The 24,091-nt window shown below is 35.1% G+C and overlaps 1 protein-coding gene across 4 annotated transcripts in view; it reads left to right on the top strand.

Moving 5' to 3' along the window:
• The window catches only part of LOC100379078 (cytoplasmic dynein 1 heavy chain 1-like), a 127,227-nt gene that overhangs the window by 8,878 nt on the left and 94,258 nt on the right, over nt 1–24,091 (top strand). For all 4 annotated transcript variants that reach the window (XM_085495740.1, XM_085495730.1, XM_085495735.1 and 1 more), the window contains exons 2-17: nt 379–463; nt 3,360–3,533; nt 3,740–3,995; nt 4,407–4,593; nt 6,671–6,891; nt 16,403–16,623; nt 17,333–17,501; nt 18,305–18,396; nt 18,568–18,784; nt 19,160–19,246; nt 19,911–20,066; nt 20,617–20,751; nt 21,071–21,205; nt 21,376–21,447; nt 22,853–22,936; nt 23,364–23,543. In XM_085495740.1, the coding sequence (XP_085351866.1) occupies nt 379–463; nt 3,360–3,533; nt 3,740–3,995; nt 4,407–4,593; nt 6,671–6,891; nt 16,403–16,623; nt 17,333–17,501; nt 18,305–18,396; nt 18,568–18,784; nt 19,160–19,246; nt 19,911–20,066; nt 20,617–20,751; nt 21,071–21,205; nt 21,376–21,447; nt 22,853–22,936; nt 23,364–23,543 (2,471 nt within the window). The remainder of the gene's footprint in view (nt 1–378; nt 464–3,359; nt 3,534–3,739; nt 3,996–4,406; nt 4,594–6,670; nt 6,892–16,402; nt 16,624–17,332; nt 17,502–18,304; nt 18,397–18,567; nt 18,785–19,159; nt 19,247–19,910; nt 20,067–20,616; nt 20,752–21,070; nt 21,206–21,375; nt 21,448–22,852; nt 22,937–23,363; nt 23,544–24,091) is intronic.

Genomic DNA, 24,091 nt, shown 5'->3' with positions numbered 1-24,091 from the left:
TCTCTGTCTCTGTCTCTATGTAAATCTTGATTTTCCTAGCGAATTTTGATTTGATGAAATTTAGAACAGGTTCCTTAGGGTAATGTGGAGACATAATTAGTATTAGTGCCATGTCCAAGCATATTAAGTAGCTAATTTGCATATTATCTCATTTCAGTCTGTGTAAGAAAAGTCTCGAACAATTGTGAGCAGATTTTGTTTAAATTTGTGGTTATGTGCTGACATGATTAGTTTTAAGTTTATGTCCATGCATAATAAGTAGCTTATTTGCATATTACATGTATTTCATTTCAGCCTTTGTAAACAAAATCTCAAAATTTCTGAGCACATCATCTGATTATCATAATTCTGAGTGGATGCATACATCTTGTCTTACAGATGATGTTGAGGATGAAAATGCCGAGCCTGACATTGCTTACACTTTATCATTGGATGTACATTTCACCAATGCTAAGTTTAACAGGTAATCAGAACTTATTGAATATCTGTATTTATATAAGATACATTCTAGATTCAGGAAACTTTCTCTGGTTTTTTGCATAGTTAACTCAAGTAACTAATGTATAAAACCTTATACATATTGACTGTTACCAAATTCTGTTGTAAATTCGCCCATCCAAAAAATCGCCTCGATTTCACGACTGGTGGGCCTTTATTTAGCGTTCAAAATTTCAGAAAAGATCATCAAATATTTCTTAGGACTTCTATTTTCATTGAAAAGTTCACCTACGTTGACTTTCAACGCCAGCAGTTGGACCATCCAAGACGAAAGAAACTATTGCAGAAGCTAATCTAAAATTTGATACATTTTTTTCTTGCTGAATTAAAAAGTAGACTGCCTAAAATTTCATTATAATGTCACCCAGTGTCATCTTACTCCGAAAAAATCACATTAACAAACCTGGTATAATAAATAGAATTATTTTTTTTTAAATTTTATTAGCAACGTAAGAGTAAATTCTAAAAGAAGTTTCAAATAAAAACGAACATAATTGCATTGCTTAGAAGCAAATGATCGCAAATGAGAATATCCCCCATGGTTTGACCAACCAAAAAGATGGATGATATCAACTTGTTCAAATTACCATAGTTCATTTAAATATGTTAATGTTATTGAACGTAACACTGAACAGATTTGCCTATGTCTATTGGCTTGAAATTTGATGGGAAAACGGCAAGATTTTTTTAATATCAAAAATTAGTTGTTTTCAAAAGATAAACTGAGCATTTGAAGGAGAATTTAACAATGTTTACAGTTCATTGTCTGAACAAATCTTACCCATTTATGCTAGCCACAATAAACACCATACTCTTGAATAGTTGTCAATGACGACAGTAAAACTTAATTAGACTTTATTTCAGGCATCAGGAATGTTTGAAATGTCTGAAAAATGACGCGAAAATATTGAAAAATTAAAAACACCTTAAAAACTGGCAAAAAAATGCCCTGGGCGCGTGATTTCTTGGTCTCATTTTTTTTTTTTTAAAACCCAAACTTTCTTTTAACAGCGGAATTCGGTATTTCAAATCTGGACAGTATTTTCACCCAAATTTTATTAGAATCCTTGACATTTGTAGTAATATATATACCTAATGCTAAATCTGCTTATGAATCACCTTTTCTTAAATTAATTTTTATTTGAGTTTTCATGCATTTCATGCAATCACATGCAAGATTGATTGAATTGAAAAATGATCAGACAAATTTGATATAAAGCTATTACATGACCTGTTGACATGCTTTTTTGCATTGATTGTCTGTAGGTAATCTGTTAAAATAGTCTGCACACGAGACATGCAGTTGTTTTTTGTAATTTGAAAATGACTCTTTTATGTTGTCACTGCATCAGTGAATATTGTGTACATCCTTGGTCAGTTACGTTTAGTGCATAGCTAAAGCTTGATTGAATCAGTATTGCATAACAGGACTATTAAAATAAGTGAAGGAATATGCAAGATTTTGATCATTATTAATACTGTAAAATACTTTATTTTAGCTGGAATTAATTTCTGCTGAAAAGGCTTTTTGGGTGTTTTGTACAGAATTTTTTTTCACTGATTTTTAATGAGTTGAATGTAAAATATAAGAAAACAAATTATATTCACTAGATTTTATTAGTCTCCGTTCGGACAAAGTCCGAAAACGGGGACTTACAATTCGGTCTCCGTCCGTCTGTGTGTCCGTCCGGAGTCGTATCTAAGAATCCCTTGAACCTATTCCGTTCATTCTTTGCATGTGCCTAGTACTTTATGTGGGACATATGCACATGCAGTGGTTTAGCATTTAGATTCAAAATGGCCGACTGGCATCCATCTTGTTTTTTGAAAATGTTGTATTTTGAACATGCTTTGTCAGTTTTCATTCAAATTTAGTACATAGATCATACATGTTAGGATACATGTCTCCGACCGTTCGTGAGTTCGTCCGTACGTCCGCCAGGTGTCCGTTCGTTCGTGCGTCAGTCTGTTCAGCATCGTATTTCAGAATCCTGTGGGCCGATTCCGTTCATTCTTTGCATGTGCCTAGTACCTTATGCACATGCAGTGGTTTAGCGATACGATTCAAAATGGCCGACTGGCAGCCATCTTGTTTTTTTGAAAATGATACATGTCTATGACGATTTATTTCACAATTGGATCAAAGATGGTCGACTGGCAGGCAATTTTTTTTTTTTTTTTTATGCGGTATCTTGGAAGTGCTGTCAGTTTTCATTCAAATTTGGCTCATACATGTACTTTATACATGTTAGGATGCATGTCAATAACAATTTGTTTCAAAATCTGGTCAAAGATGGCCGATTGACAGCCATCTGACTTTTTGGCCTTACTACTATATTTCAACAATTTATGTACCATTTTCATTTGTATTTGGCACATACATCATACATATCAGTGTGTTTCATAATCAGATCAAAGATGGCCGAATAAGGGCTGTTTTTATTTTTGGCCATAATACTACTACACGAAACACGCGTTTAGATGTAAATAAACAATCTGTTGTATACGCCACTTGGAACTCAAGTTTCAAGGACACGCTCACGACAACCCCTCCACTTTAATACGACGAGCACAAAGAGAACTTTCAAAAATTTAACGGGGACTGTCATTTTCAATGACTTGTTTTCACTGAAACATTCAGCGAAAAAAACAAAAATAAATTGCAAGTGGAAATGAAGTATTCTACAGTAGTTACTGTAAACCATGTAGCTTTTTCACTGCTAAGAATTGACAACATTTCACAAAAGTCGCATACAATTTTTGCTGTTTAAAAATTTTACAATTTTGAATAATCCATAAAAAAATTTCTCTTGTTATATTATTTGCACATCTTTTCAGACAAAAGTGTATTTTATTTGCAGCTGTGCATTTATAAAGCGAACACCGGTGATAGATGCTGATAAAAGTATTGCATCTCAGATACAAGTATTGACTTTATGTGAAGGGTCTCCATATGAAACATTACATGCGCATATCAGCAATGCTGTGGCGCCGTATTTCAAGTCATACATCAGAGCCTCTGGAAAGGCTGACAGGTAAGCTTTCTTTTCAATCAAATTTGACTGTATAATGCCTGCATTTTCACCACAAAAATGTTAATTGAATATGTTTCACATTTTCAAACTCAAATATCTTGATTTTGGATCAAATGCACATTGATCTCAAGTCTTGACCAAAAGTTTTCTAAAAAAATATGAAAGAATTTTGTGAAAGTTGAATTCAGTTATTAATTTGGTTTCAGAGATGGCGATAAGATGGCTCCTTCGGTTGAGAAGAAGATTGCTGAGTTAGAGATGGGTTTATTACATCTACAGCAGAATATTGACATCCCAGATATTACCCTGAATATCCATCCTGTTGTGGTAGCCATGATTAAAAAATGTGGGGAGGAAGGAAGACGTCCAAAAGTACACGACTTTGGAGATAAAGTAGAAGATTCTACATTTCTCAATGCTCTACAAAATGGAGTTAACAGATGGATTAGAGAGATACAAAAGGTTAATATAATTAGTTGTGTTCATTTTGAGTCAGTTCATAGATATTTTCTCTATTATGGAAATTATAGACATTTGTTTATGATTAAAATAAGTTTATATTTTGATGAGTATGTATACATACATGTACAATGCAATTTTTGGTTAATGTGCATTACTGTTAAAATATGGTAGTAGAGCAAATATGATGTTAAAACCTGCATCATGTTTTTGTATTTTATTGCTGTTAATAACTAGTACATTTGTATTTGACTTTGATAATGTTATCATTAAATGCCGAATTACTAAACTATGTGGTACAATGATTAGTACAATATAAGTCATAAGAAAAAATGGAAATAATGTTTGGAATATTATGACTTTAGAATTACAAAACTACTGAAGGATTATTTACAATTATGTTGTAATTTACAGGTAACCAAACTGGACCGTGATCCTGCATCTGGCACTGCTCTTCAAGAAATCAGTTTTTGGTTAAACCTTGAACGTGCTTTATTGAGAATCCAAGAGAAGAGAGAAAGTTCTGAAGTTGCACTAACATTAGACATTTTAAAACATGGCAAACGATTTCATGCCACTGTTAGCTTTGATACTGATACAGGTAATGGACTTTATAGTACCATATACTGTAATATTATTGTATTTATCCGGGTATAAGCCCAGGGTCTTGAACATGGAAAATTGCCAAAAAGAAGGGGTGGGCGTTTGCCAGGAGATCCCCGGCAAAAAAACAAAAATTCGCGAAAATTGGCAACACGCAGTTCGATCGAACTGCGGCAGGGAATAGAACGGCAAATGAAAACATGCAACGGGAATAAATGAACAATATGCAAAACTAGAAGTAGAACAAAAATAATGTATTGCTTATAATGTGACTAAACCAGAAATAATAAAAATCGACAGTGAGGAATCATTTGAATTAGGATTTTCCCGCCGACAAACACGCGTGAACTCAAAATTAATTAAAATGTCAGGTGTTAAATTGCGTAAAATGATTTCCGGTCTCGACAAATTACGCATCAACCGTCATACAAGATCAATAATAATTTACAAATTTACACAGTAAAAATTATAAAAATTCATAGCTGTTTGAAAAAAACTTTTCAGATCTTTATTTGTACATTCATTGCCATCTTCGTCAAACTCAAAACCGTCAAAATCCAAGTCGGCGTCACTGTAGCCGTCGAACAAAATCCCTACAACTTATTCCTGAAGTTCGTCGATATCGTCCCACACAATTTGGACCTAGCACTTTTAATCCACGGATTTCGCAGTCTGTCAGCTTGGCACTTTTCATTCATGTCTAATCATAATAAAGAGACAAGAAAAATGAGGTCGCTCTGCTGCAATGGCACACGATGCTTTTGTTTACAGTCTAGCAATCGTCTTTGACCTTTATGCATCTGCTTTACTGATTGGCTAATAATAACATCACTACTCGTATTTCATCATAAAGGTCAAATCGTGACATTGCTTTTTTATCAGACTCAACGCTTATTAATCACGGTGAAAGTTATCATTCAGCAAGTTACGGCGGTTGGAATGTCTCACTATATGGATATCGCGGTGGACTTGAAATAGGAAGTTTTTTTTTATCCAACGACAGAAGAATGTTTTCATGGCGGTGCTGAAAGATGGTAACAAAGTTGGCAGTCTTCGGCGTGACATTGCAAAATTGCTGACCCCAGTTATAGATTCGCAAGCTGCTACAAAATATTTTATAAAGCCAAAATAACGTGATTTTAACCACTCTCCCAGGTACAGGTTGCTACAATATTGCAACATTGGTTTCATTGTCCATGGCGCTAAAGCCGATCGAGAGCAACACTTGCGGCTCTCCTTTTACGATTTGCTTGAATTGTTTCTAAGTTACTAAGGAAGCACAAACCAAACGGCCGGCCATTTTTAGGGCCACAACATATTTTAAAGAGAACTACCGTTTCTGCTTTAATATGTATTTTTATAGACTTGCTGACTGTTATGATTCAGAACGCGCTGCCCTGAAGGCAGAAAGCTGTCACAGCTAATTTGCGTTCACCCCTTGTTTTAGGCAATTAACATTTTTTATAAGTATCACGACAGTCTTCAAGAAAGTCAACTGTTAATACAACCACAGTCAACGAATAGAAAAGTTTTTTTTTTGTGTAGAAAAAGACCCCCTGGGCGTGTGCCCGGATATGACCTCAACTCCTTTATTGTGTCAAAAGTGGGGGGTGGCCGTTTGCCCAGGCATGGGCTCTTACCTGGATAAGTACGGTATAGTAATGACTTAGTTGACATTGTTGGCTATTGTCTTTGTGTGCACCAATCAGCATGGTGCATTTCCATTGCAGTGTTGATTGGTTTTCGTAACATTTACTCATGAATATTAAAAACATAGTTCCCTAATATAGTTCTTGTTTGTGGATAGTATGTTTAAAGTATAGTAGAATAAAATACTCTGGTGGGTGGGAATTTGATTATCTTGGTCAGGATCCCATAGGCTGTATGCTATGTAAAAACCTGCTGTTAGTTAAACTGACAATATAATTACAAACATCTTATTGGTGCAGAATGAGGCTCTCGCCTTTGACTTTCTGAGCTGATCCCATGCTTTTCTACAGTTTTACATGCTATGTTAAATATTTATATCGTAAAATGAAGCACTCGTTCTACTGACATTGTTTTTCTATTTGTAGGTTTGAAACATGCTTTAGCTACAGTAAATGATTATAGTCCATTGATGAAAGACTTTCCACTTAATGATCTCCTGTCAGCAACAGAACTAGACCGTATCAGGCAAGCATTGGTTGCTATATTTAGTCATCTAAGGAAAATAAGAAATACCAAATATCCAATACAAAGAGCCTTACGATTGGTGGAAGCCATATCTAGAGATCTCAGTGCACAGCTACTCAAGGTAATGTAAATGGTCAATGTGGTTGCAGTTTCGTCTATTTTGAGCCCTACAATTAATACCCATTATCTCACTTCATATACTGATACCTGTTACACCTCGCTTTATGTACTGGTTTTAGTCCTGCATATATAACAATACCTGTTACACCTCGCTTTATGTACTGATTTTAGTCCTGCATATAACAATACCTGTTACCTCACTTCATGTACTGGTTTTAGTCTTGCATATATAACAATACCTGTTACACCTCACTTTATGTACTGATTTTAATCCTGCATATAACAATACCTATTACCTCACTTCATGTACTGATTTTAATCCTGCATATAACAATACCTGTTACCTCACTTCATGTACTGGTTTTAGTCCTGCATATAACAATACCTGTTACCTCACTTCATGTACTGATTTTAGTCCTGCATATAACAATACCTGTTACCTCACTTCATGTACTGATTTTAGTCCTGCATATAACAATACCGGTTACCTCACTTCATGTACTGATTTTAGTCCTGCATATAAGAATACCTATTACCTCACTTCATGTACTGATTTTAATCCTGCATATAACAATACCTGTTACCTCACTTCATGTACTGGTTTTAGTCCTGCATATAACAATACCTGTTACCTCACTTCATGTACTGATTTTAGTCCTGCTTATAACAATACCTATTACTTCACTTCATGTACTGATTTTAGTCCTGCATATATAACAATACCTGTTACCTCACTTCATGTACTGATTTTAGTCCTGCATATATAACAATACCTGTTACCTCACTTCATGTACTGGGTTTAGTCCTGCATATAACAATACCTGTTACCTCACTTCATGTACTGATTTACTGGTTTTAGTCCTGCATATAACAATACCTGTTACCTCACTTCATGTACTGGTTTTAGTCCTGCATATAACAATACCTGTTACCTCACTGCATGTACTGATTTTAGTCCTGCATATAACAATACCTGTTACCTCACTTCATGTACTGGTTTTAGTCCTGCATATAACAATACCTGTTACCTCACTGCATGTACTGATTTTAGTCCTGCATATAACAATACCTGTTACCTCACTTCATGTACTGGTTTTAGTCCTGCATATAACAATACCTGTTACCTCACTTCATGTACTGGTTTTAGTCCTGCATATAACAATACCTGTTACCTCACTTCATGTACTGGTTTTAGTCCTGCATATAACAATACCTGTTACCTCACTTCATGTACTGATTTTAGTCCTGCATATAACAATACCTGTTACCTCACTTCATGTACTGATTTTAGTCCTGCATATAACAATACCTGTTACCTCACTTCATGTACTGATTTTAGTCCTGCATATAACAATACCTGTTACCTCACTTCATGTACTGATTTTAGTCCTGCATATAACAATACCTGTTACACCTCGCTTTATGTACTGATTTTAGTCCTGCATATAACAATACCGGGGTACAGTCACTTTGCCCGAAATCCACTTCGCCCGAACTCCTGCGCCCGATTACCGGTTCGCCCAATTACCGGTTTGCCCATTTTCCTTTTCGCCCGACTTACCGATGTTACACACTAGGCCTACTGGGGGTTTCGATTCGAAATGTACATCTGGTAAAATGCATAAAATCTACCATATGATCGCATTTTAGTCAGGGTTTTCTTGCCGATGCAAACACTGCAACTGATGTCCGCCATTGCGGGTAGTCATCCCCATTCACAATAGAGGGGTGGCCGACAGGCAATGGGACAGGTATGCATCAGCCGTCATACACAGATTTTTCACTTGTTTCACCATCGGTGATATATTATTTCCTCTTTTTTAATATATATATTATTTCCTCATTTTTTACAGTCAGAGAAATGGTTAATGTGGCACGACGAATATCAATAGTACATTCGTTGTCATTGCGACCTGGTTTTTTTAGAGAAAAAACCTTGCAACTTAGCATAGTATTTCCACATTTACTTTTATTTAGTCGTTTAGTCGTATTTAACCGATGCAATTATTACACTGGTATAAAATGCACGAATTAAAATTAATTCTACCGTACACAACAATGAAACTATTGTAACAGTATTTTATTAAAACGTCGACGGTGATTCGCGAGTTATATTAGTCAAGTTGATAAACGACGAGGTTGGCTTTAGATGAAGAATAACTCAACCACACCTTAAAAGACGTAAAATCTCTTGAAACAAATAGAAAAAATGCACGTGGTACAGAAGACTTACTAACTTGTTTCTCATAACTATATTCACTGGATTGACATAAATGGTCACACATGTTACTAGTGTATTATTGTCTCATTGTGTTATTCTTTGATCTTAGTTGTGAACATCTAGTGTTAATTTGTGTCAATCACTTACGTTTATAGGCAACCTTTGATCTTGAATGCCTATTCATTGGTGTTTTGTTAAGTGTTTAATTCTATATTGTTGAGGGATGCCTTTGATCTTTACATAAGATAAGTCTCGTTCATTTAGTTTTAAATCTTTGATATAGATTGGTGGATTGATGGACAGGAAAAGGCAAAAGTAAACATCAAGCATTATTGCACAGTATTTTTGTTATTTTTCATTATTTATTAAATATTTACCAAATGTGAAACGCATTAAATGCGTACAATAGACAAGATCAAAGGATGCAACTCCATTAACTATAGGATTGACACAAATTAACACCTGTTGATCACACCTAAGAACAAAGGTTACCATATCCCCCATAAGACCATTAACATACTCTAAAAATAATAGCAGAAAATATGTGTTGCCATTTATTTTACATGCAAATACTGACAATGTGCAAGCAAAATACTGACAATGTGCAAGCATTGGTGATAAAAAACAATTGTTTTTCACTATGGGTTTTTTTTCCTAGGTTTTTTTTTTCCTAAGGGGTTTTCTTTCCGGACCCCTAATGTAACATGGGGCGATTTTTTTATTATCAGTGGGACTGATATAATGCGACTTAACGTAACATGCGACGATTTTGTTATTACAATGCGACTTAACGTAACATGCGATGATTTTTTTATTACAATGCGACTTAACGTAACACGCGACGATTTTTTTATTACAATGCGACTTAACGTAACATGGAACGATTTTTTTTATTATCACTTACGTACAGGCGCGGCATCATCAGTCACGTACTCACTTCTATTCAAGTTCTTAACACCTTCTTTTAGCTGTGAATTGTTTTCTTTAAACAATGATCTGCCGCCAACCGATAGGTCATTGTTTATATATTTAGCGTATAAAAGTAAAAGAAGTTGGACATTTAACAAGGCGACAAAATAAAACATCTTGCTACATTGTTACATTCCGACTTCTGTTCTTAATTTATTTAAGCAATACCGCATGGAAACACATCCAAACGAACCACAAAAATGCGGACCCTGAGCGAAACTGACATGTATTGCTTTATGGTCTGAAATCTGGGATGTGGTCAATTGAATTGCCAATAACTTGCGTGTCGGACTATACCATTTAGGTGGCTGCGGGATAGTTAGCTTGATGTGGTTGATTGACAGGCCAATTAGTAACATGCTGTCTTTGTTTTATTTTACAGGCTGCTTTTAGGTTTAAAAATAAAGATCAGAGATAGGCTGCTTTTAGGTTTAAAAATAAAGATCAGAGATAGGCTGCTTTTAGGTTTAAAAATAAAGATCAGAGATAGGATACAGGCTGCTTTTAGTTAAGATTTTTTTGCAGACTTACAAAAAGCATGCCATTTTATGTTAATTAGCAACGACAAAAGATCACTTGCGGGTCACAGGACGCGGTCACTGACCTCTACCGGATGCCATCAATACGTAACACACAACGTAAGAAATGGACATATAAATAAACTCAATGCATATGCATGTATAAAAACCAAGATGTAAGATGAATCAAAAACACTTTTCTAGTATCTTTGGGTAAATGTACGATTCCTCCATTGTGGCTCACCAAACGTAGTCAGAGATGAATGAGCCCGTCATTTTAACGCCATAAGTAGTGTGAAATTAAGTGCGAAGCAGGGCGCTGGGCGGCAGCGTCTGATGCGCCGCCTTGATTAGCAAGCATTGTTTGAGGTGTTATGTTCTTTGTTGGAGGTGTTACATTCATTGAGTTCATGTGGAGGGAGCGGTATGGAAGAGCTGACAACGAGGCAGTCACGAACATTTTACGCCATATTTCGGAACAGTACCCCCTAAATTAAAACCATTTCGATACGGCGTTCTAAATTAAAACCATTTCGATACGGCATTCTAAACTAAAACCATTTCGATATGGCGTTCTAAAGTAAAACCAAATTCGATACAGCGTTCTAAATTAAAAACATTTCAATACGGCGTTCTAAATTAAAACCATTTCGATACGGCATTCTAAACTAAAACCATTTCGATATGGCGTTCTAAAATTAAAACCATTCCGATACGGCATTCTAAACTAAAACCATTTCGATACGGCATTCTAAATTAAAACCATTTTGATACGGCGTAACTAAATTAAAACCATTTCGATACGGCGTAACTAAATTAAAACCATTTCGACACGGCGTTCTAAATTAAACTCAACCACCCATTCCTGCAGCCACCACCCCCACACCTAAATGGTATTAGGTAATTCTACCATTTTGTTGGTGCAAGCCGGGTCAAAAAATCAAAGTGTTGTTGTAAATCATGGAGCGCCAATATGGAAATATTTAAGACATGTTCAATAGAGATTCAGTTAGTACTTTTACTAACTACTAATAGTTACTACTATTTTTTGCTTGAATGTTTAACGTTATAAATGGCTTTAATTTTAGGAATTGGCTTTATGTTAGTGTGGCGGACGCGCTATTATCAAAGAGATGGCTGATTTCTGTGTCCGTCTCATAGCTTGTTAAATAGAGGAAATAGGTGTTAAGTATTAGCACAATATCATTGAGTGTTAATGTTCTCACCCGCGTATTTCGTCCATTGGTAAACAAAATTGCGTGTCCAGCCAATCGCTGATCTCGATTTAACCTACCAGTGACGTCACAGTGAACGCTCGTATGAGGGGCCCCTTAATTTTATCGTGGACACTCCCACAGGACAAGATATGCTAATGATGCACTAGCCAATCACAGCGTCCAAATAGTGTTTATAATGACGTCGTTTTGAGAGGACTACAACCACTTCGATTGATATCCATCAAGAGAACATCTCTGCCAGACTTTTTCAACAACAGCGCTATTATTATTGACTGTTCGACACTACTGATTATCAAGCACTTTCAAGTTTTATATATCTCAGCACTATAGTTCATTAATTAAGCACTTTCAAGTTTTATATATCTCAACATTATAGTTCATTAATTAAGCACTTTCAAGTTTTATATATCATACCAGTTCAGTTAAGCACCTTCAAGTTATATAAGGCATATTTATTTATTTATTTTTGTCGTTATACCGAACAGCACTAATTTATTTAAATTTCGACCATACTTTTAAATTGAAATAGAAACACATCATTGTATATAATTAAGGTAGCGAGACTATTATTTGTGTTGAAAATTACGATTTTCACATTTATTTATTAATTGATGAAATGCACTATAAACTTTCATGTGATAAAGTCAACATAACATAGAATGTCATGTAAGTTGGTTAAAATGTAGATTTTCTGAAGGGAAGCAAGGCAGCCTCAGTAGTGTTTTCCAAAATCAACAACACAGGTTTAATCTGTGTGCCTATAAATTCCAAAGATAAACTCAAGACAAAGCAATGTTAGGATGTGTTATCAGTAGCTATCTGACACACAATGAGTGTTCCCAAACATTTGAGTAGTTTTTCTCCGCCCCTGTTTGTTTCACAGATTAGTCATTTGCATATGAATGTGTCAGACACAAGGTCATACAGCCACTGAAAAAAATCATTGATTTTGGTGTTTTCATATGCCGAATTTATCCAATTATAGCTATCCCATTCCTTTATTTTTTTGGTTTCCAATAGCCTTACACATTTGGATGTCCCTACACATGTTAAAACAGACCTTGATGGGAAAACAAATTGATTGTGCCGATAAACAAGTTTGAAAATCTTTGCTGTTACTTCATGGACGTTTTCTAGGAGTTTATGTTTTTCAAAATACAAGGTCTTTAACAAAAAATAACGTATACTTATTGTCGTCGGATTAACACCAAATTTTCACAGCTTTAAGGTGACAGTGAGAGGAACTTGAATGTGCACTATAAACTTTCATGTGATAAAGTCAACATAACATAGAATGTCATGTAAGTTGGTTAAAATGTAGATTTTCTGAAGGGAAGCAAGGCAGCCTCAGTAGTGTTTTCCAAAATCAACAACACAGGTTTAATCTGTGTGCCTATAAATTCCAAAGATAAACTCAAGACAAAGCAATGTTAGGATGTGTTATCAGTAGCTATCTGACACACAATGAGTGTTCCCAAACATTTGAGTGGTTTTTCTCCGCCCCTGTTTGTTTCACAGATTAGTCATTTGCATATGAATGTGTCAGACACAAGGTCATACAGCCACTGAAAAAAATCATTGATTTTGGTGTTTTCATATGCCGAATTTATCCAATTATAGCTATCCCATTCCTTTATTTTTTTGGTTTAGCCTTACACATTTGGATGTCCCTACACATGTTAAAACAGACCTTGATGGGAAAACAAATTGATTGTGCCGATAAACAAGTTTGAAAATCTTTGCTGTTACTTCATGGACGTTTTCTAGGAGTTTATGTTTTTCAAAATACAAGGTCTTTAACAAAAAATAACGTATACTTATTGTCGTCGGATTAACACCAAATTTTCACAGCTTTAAGGTGACAGTGAGAGGAACTTGAATGTGTCCAGACAAACTATTTCATCGATTATTTACCAACGAGTTGTGGTTTGAGTTGGGGGCAATGCTACTAAAACAGTGATTTTTTAAAACGCGTTGCTTGAATAAAACTGACCAGACACATTCAATTTACCAGACTATTGAACAACTAGGAAAAGTGAAAAAAATACTTCTTATCGCCAGCATAAATGCGTAATTATTTTTTTTACAGAAAAAGTAATTTTTCACCTTTGATTGAGTAACGCGTCGTAGAATGCAGATACCGGCATGCAAAATACACTTGTGAAAAGCTTGAAGTCTGGCGATTCTAAAAATATATACTTTCCCGGGTCTATTTGTAGTCATTTAGTCACAATCAGAAGATGAAAACAAGTATGCAAATAATAGTCCCGCTACCTTAATATAGTATTAGGGCCAGAATTACACTAATTTATTTAAATTTCGACCATACTTTTAAATTGAAATAGAAACACAACATTGTATATAATTAATATAGTATTAGGGCCAGAATTACACTCATTTATTTAAATTTCAACCATACTTTTAAATTGAAATAGAAACACATCATTGTATATAATTAATATAGTATTAGGGCCAGAATTAGACTAATTTATTTTAAATTTCGACCATACTTTTAAATTGAAATAGAAACACAACATTGTATATAATTAATATAGTATTAGGGCCAGAATTACACTAATTTATTTAAATTTCGACCATACTTTTAAATTGAAATAGAAACACAACATTGTATATAATTACTATAGTATTAGGGCCAGAATTACACTAATTTATTTTAAATTTCGACCATACTTTTAAATTGAAATAGAAACACAACATTGTATATTAATATAGTATTAGGGCCAGAATTACACTAATTTATTTTAAATTGCGACCATACTTTTAAATTGAAATAGAAACACAACATTGTATATAATTAATATAGTATTAGGGCCAGAATTACACTAATTTATTTTAAATTGCGACCATACTTTTAAATTGAAATAGAAACACAACATTGTATATACCGTAATTAATATAGTATTAGGGCCTGATTTAACTTAGGTGTCCTGATGTGATTGGAAGTATATTAACATTTTGCTAAAGCAGTTTTAATTTATTCGCCATAACTATTTTCAAATATTTTGTCTGGAAGTTTGTTTCTAGGTTGAGTTTTATTTTTTTCAAGACATTTTATCACTGAATAATAAAATTATTATTACATTATTTTTTAAAAAAGAATCAAAGATGTAAATTTTTAATTTGTATTTCAATTTCTACGTAGACATTCCATATGTAATACATGTACTAATATATATATTTTTGATATTTGTGATTTCTTGTAATTGTCTTGTACAGTGTGTGTTTTTATATTGCTCGATTGTATTAGCACCTGGTGTGCCACTTTAGTTTTATTCCAGGGTAAATAAATAAATGTAATGTAAATGTAAATTATGCATTATATCTTTACTTTCATTGCTCCCCCCATCCAGGAATCAAACAGTTCATGCAATATTGGAAGTGAAACTGGGGAAAACAAACACAATACTAGAAAAATATTTCAAAAGTTTTTCCTCAACTCAATTTGTTGAATTGTTGTAGCTCAGTGTTTTACTGTGTCAAGTTACCAAAAAATGCTAATATTAAAGGAAAAATAAAGTTTTATCAGATTGGAATTACATTAAAAACAGAGGTTTACATTCTTATACAAAAAAATTGTGTTTTTAAAGGGTCACGGTGCATTTAACTAAAGGAACTACCACCATCAAACAAAAAGGTGTGACTGTCCCTCAACTCATTGTTTCCTCCCGATACACAAATGGTATGACCCACACAAGATGGCTGCAACGGCATAAAATTACGTTACAACCCCGTTGTAAACTTCACGTTTGTCACCTTATAAAAACAAATTTCGACTTCTACGTTATCTTGTTTTGACTACACGTAAATACCAAACATACGAGGAATCGGGCGAAATGGCAATCGGGCGAAAAGGCAATCGGGCGAACAGGTAATCGGGCGAAACCGTTCGGGCGAAACCGTTCGGGCGAAGTGGTAAATGGGCGAAATGCCCCCAATTCAACAATACCTGTTACCTCACTTCATGTACTGGTTTTAGTCCTGCATATAACAATACCTGTTACCTCACTTCATGTACTGATTTTAGTCCTGCATATAACAATACCTGTTACCTCATTTCATGTACTGATTTTAGTCCTGCATATAACAATACCTGTTACCTCACTTCATGTACTGGTTTTAGTCCTGCATATAACAATACCTGTTGCCTCTCTTCATGTACTGATTTTAGTCCTGTATATATAACAATACCTGTTGCCTCACTTCATGTACTGATTTTAGTCCTGCATATAACAATACCTGTTACCTCACTTCATGTACTGATTTTAGTCCTGCATATAACAATACCTGTTACCTCACTTCATGTACTGGTTTTAGTCCTGCATATAACAATACCGGTTACCTCACTTCATGTACTGATTTTAGTCCTGCATATAACAATACCTGTTACCTCACTTCATGTACTGATTTTAATCCTGCGTATGACAATACATGTTACCTCACTTCATGTACTGATTTTAGTCCTGCATATGACAATACCTGTTACCTTAAAATCTTAACAAATTAAACAGTTTTCATCAAAAATATAATTGTTTGTTTTCATTTTAGGTTCTTGGAACACGACGTCTGATGCACATCACATTTGATGAGTTTGAGAAAGTGATGTCAGCATCCTTTGAAGTATTTGGAACTTGGGATGATGAATATGAGAAACTACAGGGGTTACTTAGAGACATAGTGAAAAAGAAAAGAGAGGAAAGTTTGAAAATGGTATGGAGAGTGAATCCTGCTCATAAAAGATTACAGGCCAGATTAGATCAAATGAGAAAGTAAGTCACTTGCATACTTGTGTGCATTTGAAATATAGCTCAACACTCAGTGTGACCATGCTGGTTTGCTTTCTATTAACATACTACTAACTTTTCTTGGTATTACTAGGATGGATTATTATTCTAAAAAATCTTGGACTAACAATAAACCGACTGGCAATGTGATAATCTTTATCTAATGTGTATCTGCTAAAGTCATGTTTGTGTGATTAAACAAATGAATGAATACAATGTATGTGATTTTACACATTGCTGAATACTACAGACAAACTGTTTAGTTTACACTAGTTTGGGTGCTAAAAATGTGGAAAATGCCACACAAATGAATACTTTTGACATAATGGCAGAACAGCCATTTACTATACTAAAAGTTTCATTGTCTCACAGAAGTCAATTTCATGATAAATATGTTATTGGAGGAAGTCCAAAAACGTGCGTTTTAATATGCAATTCCACCTGTATTCTCGGACATGCCTGGGCTAGTCTCATTCAAACTTCACACATACATCAATGCATCATGGGATGCATGTGCACTGATCATGGTCAGATGGTGTAATGGGGGCCATTTTAACTCTAAGGGACTATATAATGCAATTACTGTCAGCTCAGCATATAGTTTACTGTGTCAGTCTGTCTGTCAACTTTCCTTACAAACAATGATCATTTGAACACTGTAACTTAAACCATACATTTCTCTATATATTATTAGATTCCGTCGTCAGCATGAACAGTTACGTGCTGTCATTGTTAGAGTTTTGAGACCAGCAACAACTACATCTACAACCACACCACCAAGCCCTGGGGCTGCTCCAGATGAAGTCCCTAGTACTAAGGTCAATGAACTTGTATTAGAAGCAGCAGATGCAAATGCAATTGAGGTTAGCCAACTTTCTCACTTCATTACTTCATTACTTTGTTTGTTTCTAGTTTTAAGTTGTTCATATACCAATAGTATTCATGTTTATATTTTGCATGTTTATGTAAAAAAAATCGAAATGCACTCACTAAAATTAGTGACTATGGCATGAATGACATGCAGACGAAACCCTGCAAGTTTATTAGGGGTATCCACTTAACTATTTATAGTATGCTGGTTTATAGTTACAAATAACACAAATGTCAATGTTGCTGTGAGTGCATTGATATTGCCGTATACAAAAAGTTTGATATATTTAAAATTGGTAATAATTGAAAAGCGTCAAAAATGTTTTGCTGACAATACAATGTAGTCGATAGCAAAGCCTGAAATCATGTATAACGCAGTCATTAAATTCTTCAGAGAAAATAGTTTTGTACAAATTAGTTGAACTCATAGTGACAGTCGTTTTGATGGTGTTGAAGCATGGTTACAACTGAAATATTTCATCTTGTTCAAATCTATATTGTGGCACATCCCCTGGTCAGTTCAAAAGCATCTGCCTTGATAGAACTGATTCAGCATTACCAAGACACCGCTAATCTCATTAATTTACCTCAATGTTATGAGCAATTACGATTAAAAACAAGTCAACTTTATATTACAGTGAAAACATGGCAATTGATATTTTTCATGTACAATTACATTGCAAATAATGAAAATGCATGTGCTTGTAAATTTATTAGTCTTTGTATACAGTACATATAAATTATGAACACTACATATATAGCTTTGTAAATACTAATATATAGTCTTGCTTTGTAGGAAGTAAATCTAGCATACGAGAATGCCAAAGAAGTTGATGGATTGGACGTATCTAAAGAAGGTACCGAGTCCTGGGAAGCTGCAACTAAAAGGTAATTGACATAACAGTGTCTATTACTGTGTAATTACAGGACAAGGAAACTTGTATGGTTTAATACATGTTCTATTTCTGTGTGCCGTGACATAATAAAAGAATATTTATAAAATTTGCTGTATATAACAGTAAAAGTTACTTGTTTTGATTCTTTACTTTATTATTGTAGATATGATGAGCGTATTGACCGTGTTGAAACCAGAATCACTGCTCGTTTACGTGATCAACTTGGAACAGCTAAAAATGCAAATGAGATGTTCCGCATTTTCTCTCGATTCAATGCTTTGTTTGTTCGACCCCATATTCGAGGTGCCATTCGAGAATATCAAACACAGTTGATACAGCGAGTCAAAGATGATATTGAATCGCTTCATGATAAATTCAAGGTAAGTTGTCTTCCTAGTTTGTTGGTAATACTTGTAGTTACTTATTCAGAAATGTATATAGATGTGGTATTACATGCACATTTAATATCGTGAAATAGTTAAATACTACATGGTCAGTCTTGCCATACCTATCAGACTGACAGGTATTCTCAACTATTCTTTGGCCAATTTTGTGCAGATGTGTTGCCAAGAGTAAGAGTATATACACACAAGTACATTGATTGGTTTAAAACCACTTTGATATGATGGTCCTAAAATCCTGGAATTTCATTTTTGTCAATAACTTGCCACACAAATCTATATTTAGAGTATCATGCGATCAATTATTGTCCCACCAAATCTATCACTTATCAAAACTTGTGATTTTTTTTCAAGGTGCAATACCCTCAGAGTAAAGCTTGTAAAATGAGCCGTGTACGGGATCTACCACCTGTTTCAGGCTCTATTATCTGGGCAAGACAGGTAAGTTTGTTGTCGCCGGTCGTGTATTATTGTGTACGGGATCTACCACCTGTTTCAGGCTCTATTATCTGGGCAAGACAGGTAAGTTTGTTGTCGCCGGTCGTGTATTATTGTGTACGGGATCTACCACCTGTTTCAGGCTCTATTATCTGGGCAAGACAGGTAAGTTTGTTGTCGCCAGTCGTGTATTATTGTGTACGGGATCTACCACCTGTTTCAGGCTCTATTATCTGGGCAAGACAGGTAAGTTTGTTGTCGCCAGTCGTGTATTATTCAGCTGCTGGTTCACAATTTGATCATTGGATGACGGTTTTAGTCTGCCTGCATTTACATTTACATTCTCAGCAATTCAGCAGCTGATAATAATTAAACTTTGCATGTTGATGAAGAATATAATTTGTGTTGGACTGGCTCTAAAATTTATTTCCATATCTGAGTATTCTAAGTGGGTCTTTGTCATGATTTCACGAATAATCACCTCTCAAAGCAATTGAAGAACAACTGCACATTGACAATACTGTGCTGAGTTTATTTCTTTTTTTGAAATACGTAAAATTGTTAAAATACTTCTTAAATTATTATTTTTAAATTTAAATCAATTATTTAATTTTGTGAATACTTCTTCAAACAGGAACTGTAACGTTCATGTCTTCTGTTCAATTAGATTGAGCGACAACTGACTGCCTATATGCACCGTGTTGAAGATGTGCTTGGTAAAGGATGGGAAAATCATGTAGAAGGCCAGAAATTAAAAGCAGATGGGGATAGTTTCCGAGCCAAATTGAACACTCAAGAATTATTTGATGAGTGGTCACGAAAAGTAAGTAATTCAATAATTATTTGTATTGAGTGTATTGGCCCATGTACCGCACCGTGCGTGTATTTGCACGTGTACCGTACCGTGCGTGTATTTGCACGTGTACCGTACCGTGCGTGTATTTGCACGTGTACCGTACCGTGCGTGTATTTGCACGTGTACCGTACCGTGCGTGTATTTGCACGTGTACCGTACCGTGCGTGTATTTGCACGTGTACCGTACCGTGCGTGTATTTGCACGTGTACCGTACCGTGCGTGTATTTGCACGTGTACCGTATCGTGCGTGTATTTGCACGTGTACCGTATCGTGAGTGTATTTGCACGTGTACCGTATCGTGAGTGTATTTGCACGTGTACCGTATCGTGCGTGTATTTGCACGTGTACCGTACCGTGCGTGTATTTGCACGTGTACCGTACCGTGCGTGTATTTGCACGTGTACCGTACCGTGCGTGTATTTGCACGTGTACCGTACCGTGCGTGTATTTGCACGTGTACCGTACTGTTGGTTGACTACCGGGGGTATTCATTTGTTGATATGTTTGTTTCATAGGTTCAACAAAAGCACTTGGGAATTTCTGGTAGAATATTTGCTATTGAAAGTCAGCGTGCTCGTGGTGGCAGAGGTGGAAATATTTTGAAACTGAGGGTGAATTTTTTACCAGAGATTATTACACTGGCTAAAGAGGTATCGTCATTAACATTATCACTGTCAATGTAATTTATATTTAGTTAATATGTATTTTGTATTTTTGTTCTGGTTTGCTCTGATTTTCATCTTGGAAAAATATTTTATATAAATATTTTTTGAATGAATATACAAGTTTCGTTTTTGCATCACAAAACTTCTCAAAAAATGCTTGGTCCAAACTTTTGCAATTTGCTTGTATGTAGATTGCTTCAGGAAAGAATTTGATTTATTTGGTGATTAAGGGGGATGAGATGATTACTGTAAAAACTGTATAATTTTATCTGTATAATGTAAACTAATTTTTTATTTTAATTAGGTTCGGAATTTGAAATGGCTTGGTTTTCGCGTACCATTAGCGATTGTCAACAAAGCTCATCAGGCCAATCAGATGTACCCGTTTGCAATATCATTAATCGAAAGTGTACGTACATATGAGCGTACATGTGAAAAGGTAAGACATCTATCATATTTTTATTTTCTTGAGTCATTACTATATTTGACATAAGCATATGTATTTGTGTAAACAGTTTACATAATGAACAAGTGTTAATATCACAAGAAGAATTAGTTTTTGTGCGAATGATAGCCAATTCCACCATGCATACATGTGGTGCATTTCAGGTTGAAGATAGACCAAGTATATCTCTATTAGTTGCTGGATTGAGAAAAGATGTACAAGCACTCATAGCAGAGGTAAGCTTTTATCTCTGCAGCCACTGTAGACAATGTTTTACTGATTGCCTGTTTGTCACCGACTTCGCATTCACAAAAAAAAAACACCTGTATGGGTTTTCATACTCTCTACAAATGTACCATTGGTGGTTGTCTCCCAGATTTGTTCATTTTGTGATGAGTTCTCTAATTTTAGTGAATATTTTGGGGAAAATAATGCTATCTTTTATTTTTTATTAAAAATGACTAGTCCAATTGCTTAGATATTTGATATGTAGATAGACCTTTGATTCATCTCAGACTGTTCGATTTGATTCATTTCTTTGTCAGATTGACTCATTTAGTGTTGATAATTCATAGTGATTGATTTAATATTTTCTTATACATCTCAAACAGTGTAGTTTTTTGGAGTTCTCCTCGTACAGTATTTTGTTTTAACTTAATTGGGGTGTAAAATACGATGTTTTCACGGCACTGGCTCCTAATTGAACTAAAGACAAATACGGTACTCCTAACTTATAAAATGACTATATGTATATGTCCCGGTGTCTGCTCATAAATGCTGGTATGCAACGAGATAAACTCAACTTCATAAATGTGTTGACATGAGGCTTACTTTGACTCTTATTGTTATGTTTTGAAATGCAGGGTATTGGCTTGGTTTGGGAGTCTTACAAGTTAGATCCATGCTTACTTTGACTCTTATTGTTACGTTTTGAAATGCAGGGTATTGGCTTGGTTTGGGAGTCTTACAAGTTAGATCCATGCTTACTTTGACTCTTATTGTTACGTTTTGAAATGCAGGGTATTGGCTTGGTTTGGGAGTCTTACAAGTTAGATCCATGCTTACTTTGACTCTTATTGTTACGTTTTGAAATGCAGGGTATTGGCTTGGTTTGGGAGTCTTACAAGTTAGATCCATGCTTACTTTGATTCTTATTGTTACGTTTTGAAATGCAGGGTATTGGCTTGGTTTGGGAGTCTTACAAGTTAGATCCATGCTTACTTTGACTCTTATTGTTACGTTTTGAAATGCAGGGTATTGGCTTGGTTTGGGAGTCTTACAAGTTACTTATTGTTACGTTTTGAAATGCAGGGTATTGGCTTGGTTTGGGAGTCTTACAAGTTATTTATTGTTACTTTTTGAAATGCAGGGTATTGGCTTGGTTTGGGAGTCTTACAAGTTACTTATTGTTACGTTTTGAAATGCAGGGTATTGGCTTGGTTTGGGAGTCTTACAAGTTAGATCCATGCTTACTTTGACTCTTATTGTTATGTTTTGAAATGCAGGGTATTGGCTTGGTTTGGGAGTCTTACAAGTTACTTATTGTTACGTTTTGAAATGCAGGGTATTGGCTTGGTTTGGGAGTCTTACAAGTTAGATCCATGCTTACTTTGACTCTTATTGTTACGTTTTGAAATGCAGGGTATTGGCTTGGTTTGGGAGTCTTACAAGTTAGATCCATATGTACAGAAATTAGCAGAAGCAGTCTTCAATTTTCAAGAAAAGGTATGTTAAGCTAAAAAAGGTCATGCTAAAAAAAAAAACTTTTGTAAAGTCTATTCATTAATACAGATTCTATTTGTATACTGTATTTGAAGTGCATACAGACAGAAGCAAAATAGTCCTGAACCTGAAATTGTAGGAGCCAAATCATTTCATGTTATGTAACTTTATATACGAACTTTAACGTCATAATAAATTTTCTGATATAATGAACACATTGCATGTCTCGTATCAAAACGCGCGTGATATGTGCTTCATTATAGTGAACACTTTACTATAACAAACTAATTGTACGTCTTCCAAAAAGTTCATTATAACAATGTTAGTGTTAGTTACATCCCATATACGATATACACAACTCTAGTTAGTTTGGAATACATCAATTGGTGTGAAGTGTTTCTATGACAACATGTATGCATTGTTATTGCAGGTGGATGATCTATTACTGATTGAGGAGAAGATAGATACTGAAGTGCGTAGTCTGGAGACATGTGCTTTTAATGTTAATATATTTGCCGAAATCTTGGGACGTATACAGAAAGATGTTGATGATCTTAATTTACACTCTTATTCTAACCTACCACAATGGGTGGCAAGACTTGATTCAGAGGTAAAGTTATTACAATGTATTCTTATTGCTATCTCTGGTTGCAGTTTGTTCTGTTATTAAATCCATTCTGCATATTGGTTTAAAATATTGCTGGTACAGTTGGTGATGCTTAACTGATGTAGTTAACACTACCCTGGCAAAGTTAGTGACACTTACACTTGGTGATGCTAACGTTAACACTACCCTGGCAAAGTTAGTGACACTTACACTTGGTGATGCTAACATTAACACTACCCTGGCAAAGTTAGTGACACTTACACTTGGTGATGCTAACGTTAACACTACCCTGGCAATGTTAGTGACACTTACACTTGGTGATGCTAACGTTAACACTACCCTGGCAAAGTTAGTGACACTTACACTTGGTGATGCTAACGTTAACACTACCCTGGCAAAGTTAGTGACACTTACACTTGGTGATGCTAACGTTAACACTACCCTGGCAAAGTTAGTGACACTTACACTTGGTGATGCTAACGTTAACACTACCCTGGCAAAGTTAGTGACACTTACACTTGGTGATGCTAACGTTAACACTACCCTGGCAA

Source organism: Saccoglossus kowalevskii, chromosome 2, assembly GCF_978046115.1.
Source record: "Saccoglossus kowalevskii chromosome 2, keSacKowa6.1, whole genome shotgun sequence".
Taxonomy (NCBI): domain Eukaryota; kingdom Metazoa; phylum Hemichordata; class Enteropneusta; family Harrimaniidae; genus Saccoglossus; species Saccoglossus kowalevskii.
Note: the sequence above shows the minus strand (reverse complement) of the source record. Positions and strands in the feature narration are given on the sequence as shown.